This window comes from Phaeoacremonium minimum (genome assembly GCF_000392275.1).
Source record: "Phaeoacremonium minimum UCRPA7 unplaced genomic scaffold PA7_03_scaffold_316, whole genome shotgun sequence".
Lineage (NCBI taxonomy): Eukaryota > Fungi > Ascomycota > Sordariomycetes > Togniniales > Togniniaceae > Phaeoacremonium > Phaeoacremonium minimum.
The window spans coordinates 76,101-82,922 of NW_006921220.1; the positions used below are offsets into that span (position 1 = coordinate 76,101).

The 6,822-nt window shown below is 49.0% G+C and overlaps 2 protein-coding genes across 2 annotated transcripts; one reads left to right on the forward strand and one right to left on the reverse strand.

The window, feature by feature from the left end:
• Positions 1 to 256: 256 nt before the first annotated feature.
• Positions 257 to 974, reverse strand: UCRPA7_4057 (putative guanylate kinase protein; the record flags this gene model as incomplete). The annotated part of the gene is made up of 3 exons (XM_007916609.1): positions 257 to 517; positions 580 to 854; positions 965 to 974. 3 exons carry the CDS (start codon positions 972 to 974, stop codon positions 257 to 259), a joined length of 546 nt encoding a protein of 181 aa, XP_007914800.1.
• Positions 975 to 3,788: 2,814 nt separating this feature from the next.
• Positions 3,789 to 5,814, forward strand: UCRPA7_4058 (putative subtilisin-like protein; the record flags this gene model as incomplete). Its single annotated transcript, XM_007916601.1, has 4 exons — positions 3,789 to 3,802; positions 3,874 to 4,430; positions 4,570 to 5,199; positions 5,255 to 5,814. The coding sequence occupies 4 exons, from the start codon at positions 3,789 to 3,791 to the stop codon at positions 5,812 to 5,814; spliced, it is 1,761 nt and encodes a 586-aa protein (XP_007914792.1).
• Between the last annotated feature and the right edge of the window lie 1,008 nt (positions 5,815 to 6,822).

Below are 6,822 nucleotides of genomic sequence, written 5' to 3' on the forward strand. Positions count from 1 at the left end.
GTTGGCGAATGAGTATTTCCATGGACTGGACCATTACCCCTTATTTCCTTTTAGTATTATTGAAGCTCGTTCGCCTTTCTTCCTTTGTTTTAATCATCCAGCCTCCTCTACCTCTAATTCAGAAGTAGTTTCGATACCACACGGAATACATATGATACACTACGCAAGTAGTGATCGCCAATAGCTGCAATGCTTCCTTATTTGTGACAATTTTGCTCAGACGTGTTGGCGGGTATCTATGAGTCTATATTTGCATCTATGACTGTGATGGTGTGTACACAAAGTCCTCCAACTCCTTGTATGCCTTCTCCAGATTGTCGTTCACGATAATAATGTCATGCACACCCGGCGTCTTTGAGTACTCGAGCTCTATCTTTGCTTGGGCCAGTCTTTCTTGGACGCTCTCCTCCTTCTCGGTGCCTCGTCCTCGTAGACGCTTCTCCAGCTCTTCTTCTGACGGTGGCGCGACGAAAACATATCGCGCTGGGAAGTTCGACTGCTTGATCTGCTTGACGCCCTATTGTTCGGTCGTGTTAGCCTACTTTAGGAAAGCTATGCCCCGTGAGATTATGGACTTACCTCCATCTCGATGTCCAACACCACGACACGGCCTTTAGCGCTCTGCTCCTCAATGGTCATCTTGCTCGTGCCATATCGGTTGCGCCCAAACTTGGCGTGCTCAACGAAGCCCTCGGCATCGATCAGTGCCTCGAAGTCCGCCATGCTAACGTAGTGGTAGTCGACTCCGTTCTTCTCGCCGGGGCGAGGATCTCTCGTGGTGTGCGAGACAGACAGCGTGAAGGTCTCCGGGTGTCTATCGAAGAGCATTTTGTAGAGAGTGCCCTTGCCAACCCCTGAGGGTCCCGAGATCACAATCGGCCGTCTATCGGGTGGGAGCGCTTGAGGGGCAGAATGAGTAACCGGTTTCTAGGCAACAAGCTAGCCTACAAGGGTTGTCACTTACTTGGTGCCATTGTGTGTGCCGATCTGGAGATATAGTGTGCAAGACTGGGCGGGCGGATACTTGAGGCACGAAGGAAGGACGAAGACAACGACACAAGTTGTCGGACCATTGGCTGGACTGAGGAGACGGCGTCACAGAGCACCCTTTTGGCGGTCAGTGATTTTGGAGTGGGACTTTGTTGGCAGAATCCACAAAGTGAAACGTGAAGGGAAGGCGGTGAAGTATTCTAAATGATACACGGCAGAAGGGTTAGGGTTACACATGGCGACGCGAACCAAGTCAATGACACGCGCCTGGACTTCAATGGGCTTGTCCACGGAATGTCTCGTCCCACTTACCACTTTAGTGAATTCTAACGATTGGATGACTTGATGAAAGCAAGCTGGCAAGATTTTAAAAACTTCTAAAGAAACTGGAAGACTTGTTCTTGTATCTTCCGAACTCAACCCCCGTCAATCCAGAATCATGATGCCTGCAGGTGATAACATCCACAATCCATGTACCCTGCCCATGCATCGCCGGCCACCCACGTAACTGTGGCGGCCGACCCCGCGAAACTGCCTACACTTAAACCGTTGATCTCAGACATTCTGCGCACGCATTTCTGCATCCCAGGGTCAATCCTGCTAGTAGAAAGCGTCGATGCCACGATACACACCTCCAAGCGCGATCGTGCTGTGCGATTGCTTCTGGGTGATGGAGACCTTTGCATACAAGCCCTTGTACGGCGGGAACTACACAACCTCGTCGACAGCCAACAGGTCTACATTGGGTCCTATGTTCGCCTCAATAGCTTTGAGCTGCAATGGCTACATTCCAAAGGTGGTGTGAACGCCTCAAAGAAATCAAAGGCGACGGTTTTGCTAGTCGTGAGGGAGATGACTGTCGTGGGATGGAACACTGCCTTTCGAGACCTGGCTAAATTTGATGAGCCACGCCACATTCAACAGCCAGAAATTCGTTTTATACCTTCTGAGATAGCCGCAGAGACACGGCAGGATCCACGCTCCAGAATACTGACTGATTTCCTGGAACAGCCTGAAGTTGAAGATCTTTCCGACATAGATGACGATGATGCTTTCGGAACGATAATAGTAGCTGAAAATCAGACAAATCAACATCGTTTGCAGAGCCAAGGGGCTCAAGGCTCACTTCAAGGAGCACATCCTGCTATTCCATCACTTCCATGGATCTCAGAAGACCTGACAAAGCCATTGAAGCTTACTCCCTTAGCGTCCATACCAAATCTTCCATACAAGCAAAATTGGACAATCAATGTGCTAGCGGTTATAGCTTCATTATCAGACATAGAAGCCGCGACCTTGCCACCTTTCACTCAGCGCACCGCCCGTCTTGTTGATACGTCAACCAGGAAACAAGTACTCTTGACAGTGTTCCTGGATCCTGAGACGTTTGTTCCACAAATTGGCAGCGTGGTCCTTCTCCTCGGAGTCAAGAACCATCGCTTTGATGGCGGCAGTCTGAAGAAATATGGGAATGAAAAGCCGAGGAAAGGATCGACGTGGTGGATCGAAAATCCAACGGAGCTTACTTGGTGTGATGTGGCAGGGCTGAAGAAGTGGTGGAGTGCGGGAGGATGATAGAGAGTTATGGTGCAAGTAAATGGCACGTCTCTTCAGAAGCACTTTGGTCATGATCACTCAATACTCTTGTGGTACAGGCTTTTTACTATGCAGGCAATCATTACTTCCTAAAATGGAATATGGTCGGCCAGGGGAAGCAGAAACTCCTATTCGACGGGTGGCGGGACAATGCAACGTTTCTACATGGAAATGGTCATCGTGTGAGAATATTGCAAATTCAAGTATCGAATTTCTCGATTAGCAATGCCGGCATACGGGTAGAAATCGATGACAAGGAGGTCGTATTCCCTTCAGCGAGCCAGAGTTTAAATTCCGAAGTGTCTAAGATCTGACTGAGCGCCAGAACCGCAACCCACGTTCCGGGGTCATGTGCGGCTTTGATACTTGAAAAAAGCCTATGAAAGATGCTAGGAACGCTTCAAAATTGATGTCTATGGACAGAATCACTCGGCCATCTGGCTTACTCACTGGTGTTACACTGCGGTTAATCCGCTAAAGCGCCGTGGCGTTCAGAGATTGATGGCGACCTGCTAAGCTATTAATAGTCTTGATGCAACATCAGAAAGACACCGAATAAGCTTAACGCTCCTCTACACAGATCTGCCAATTGCAGTCTTGGATGCTACACGGGAGTGGTAGTCCTCCTCCCCCAAGGTACTAAATGTTAGTTCGGCAAGGATATGATAACCGCTTCAACGCGGGATTACTACTTCTACAGAAAGAGGTGAGGCTATCATAACAGTCAGAATTTCCGAGACATTTCTAAGTATCATTACTATCGTCATTTAATACTGTAACTCTTGAGTAATTAGCTTTGTTACGCTGGCGGAGAAGTATTACGCCCCCAACGGACTTGGCCGGGATTCGTGCTACAGGTCGACATCAATGTATACTGTGACGAAGATCATCGGTTAGCGATATGCGCGGCCGAGTATTTGGCGGTGTAGCCAGGGGAACTAATATCAACAGGGACTGTCCTTCTAGAGTAAGTCCGTCGTCAGGTCGATCCAGTTACGATGAATCAGCGTGGCGCCATGGTATAGAACCCCAATACGAGAACGCACCTGGCCACTGTCAGCACTATTTTACCCCTGTCATTGATTCCCAGCTTCTCTGGGGAACGGTATTGGCGACCAGCCAAAAGATGCGGCCGGTTTTCACACGTTACGCATATGATGGCAGAAAAGATATAAGATCGTGAGCTTCTGTACCAGGAAGCCATGAAGCTGGGACGGTAATTGTGAATCCTTTCGTTGGATATACAGTCGGAATTATGAGGTTTTCCACATTCGCTTCTATTGCCAGTACGGCATTGTCCCTCATTGGAAACGCAAATGCGCGTCCTGCCAATACGCATGTCGTCCATGAGAAGCGGAATGGCGCTGTTCAAGGCTGGACAATTACCGGTCGCGCAAACGCCGATATCCCTATCAATCTCCGCATTGGCTTGGCTCAGCAGAACCTCCATCGTGCAGATGAGTTTATGAATGAAGTAGCGCATCCTGAATCGGAGTTCTATGGCCGTTTTTGGAGCCCGCAAAAGGTTGTCGAGATGTTTGCGCCATCTGAAGATACAGTACTGGAGACGGTCGAGTGGCTTCTAGAGTCCGGGGTGGAGAGCAAGCGTATTTCCCAGAGTGCCAGCCGCAACTGGGTCAAAGTTAAGACCACCGTTGGGGAGGCTGAGCGTCTTCTTCATACTATATACAACGTGTACGAGAACGAAGATGGACTTGAGCTCGTCGCATGCGAGTCTTATAGCGTTCCTGCGGATATCCAGAAGCACATTGATCTTGTTGCGCCCACGATCGAATTTGATGAAAGAGGAGCTACGGTGCGCCAGCGCGGTGTTAAGAGGCGACGTTATTCCTCCCAAGGGCAAGAAGTTTCCGTCTTGGGGTCATGGTCATGGTCAACACGAATTTCTCGCAAACTGCAGCTCCCTGACGACTCCTGCCTGTCTTCGAGCACTATATGACATCCCTAAACACGGTGAGGCAGTTGAGGGTAACAGCTATGGCATCGTCGAGTTCGCGCCTCAGTCGTATAATCAGACAGATCTCAACGGCTTCTTTAGTACATATACCAACATCCCGAATGACACTGCCCCTATCGTCAATGGCATCGATGGTGGTTATCTATCTTCAGAAGAAGGTACTGATACCCGCGGGGAGTCCAATCTCGATCTCTGCTATGCAATCGGTCTGGTATATCCTCAGAATGTCACACTGTATCAGGTTGGTGACGCCGTGCTCTGGCAACCAGCAACTTACAACAACTTCCTCGATGCCATTGACGGTTCCTATTGTTCATTTGAGGGGGGTGATGACCCTACTTGGGACACTATTTATCCTCACGATAATACTACTGTTGGAGCTTACACAGAAGAGCCAATGTGCGGCACCTATGATGCTACAAACGTAATCTCTGTTTCTTATGGTCGGACCGAGAGTGCGCGCCCAACAAGTTACAATGCTCGTGAGTGCACTGAATACTTGAAGCTTGGACTGATGGGTGTCACTGTGATGTACTCCTCCGGAGATACCGGTGTCGCTGGTATCCAAGGACGGTGCCTCAACCCGGACGGCTCCTGGACGCCTATCGGGGGAGGTTATGGAAGATTCAATCCTTGTGAGTCTCATATATGTGCCCATCCGCAGATATCACCACGACTGACCACTTTTAGTATTTCCTGCTTCATGCCCCTGGGTCACATCTGTCGGCGGATCTGCCCTTCCTCCCAATGGTACCATTAAAGACCGCGAGACTGTAGCCTGGGAATTCGCCCCTGGTGGTGGATTTAGTAATGACTTTGAAATGCCGTCCTATCAAGCAGCAACTGTGAAGAAATGGTTCAAGGAGCACCCGACCACTTACAACTCAACTCAGTTCAATAATACGCAAAAGGCAAGAGGCTTCCCAGACATTGCTGTGGCTTCTCAGAACTACGTCACCGGCATCGATGGCGGATTTCTAGCATTCACCGGCACATCCGCGGCCTCCCCTACATTTGGATCTATGATCACCCTCATCAATGGCGAACGTATCAAGGCCGGAAAAGGTCCCGTGGGCTTTATCAACCCTGTGCTATACGAGCATCCAGAGATCTTCGATGACATCGTTGAGGGAGACAATCCTGGCTGTGGCACTAGTGGATTTAGTGCTGTCGAAGGTTGGGATCCAGCGAGCGGTCTTGGTTCACCAAACTACAAGAGGTTGTTGAAAGTCTTGTTGAATCTGCCTTGAGGTAGATATAGTATGACTCTGGTTGTTCTGGAATATATTTCTCGGCAATCAATGTTTCATTCCCGCAATATACATTGATAGGCTTCAATGGGCGTCTTCGGAAGAGAATTTCAATAGTCACCTACGTACTCAGTGCCACCATGACCTCCTCCGTCCAAACCGATGTTTTTAAATCCTCAGGTCAAAAGCTCAGCTCTATCGGAGATTGTGTTGCAGTAGGTGTGACATTTAGTTTATCACCCTTATTAATGTTCGTTGTAGAGTCGTATTTCGGATCATAAGTTGTCATACTATCGCAGATAACCAGAGTGGACTCAGATAAAGGTAATGATTGACAGGCGATCATCTCCTGTTTGGACGAGACCTAAGAATCACTACTCGAATATCTGCCCTGCTCTAGAGCGGGTCGAGGTGCGCAAAATATATGATGAGTAATAGGAATATCCCCCTTCCTACGTTGCCAATCAGCAACGGCAGATACGTCTCGTAACACCATAGCCAGAAGATGATGTTTCTCATCTGCAAAGCGTGCGAGGCGGCCCGCCTCAGCAGCATCTGATAGATTTCTACCACTTCGTGCCTGGCGAGCTCGAGTATTACTGACCCAAGTTAGTAGCCAGGCAGCAGTCATGATAATTTCCAGACACGTAAAGACTACCCAACTTGTAGCGAGGACGCTGGAGTTCTGGGCTGCGGCCGAAGTCCGTATTATCTAGTTGTTGCGCATGTCCGTAAACTTTTTAAGAGCCCGGCTTCACCCAAAGGGGTTGGTTTTGAAAGACTACTAAATGAATGGCAAACTAGTTCGAAACCTCAGCAACCCTAATCGCGGGGAGTTAGTCGTTTTGCTTACAAGTTAGAGCTTATTTGTCGATGCGATCGACCGTTCTGAATATGGCCAGGCACCTCATTCATGTTCGGTCAATGTGTTGCTTACCAATGATCTGGAGGAAGGGAATGCCCGCTGCCACCACTGCTATATTCAGCAGCAAGAAGCCCAAATACCCC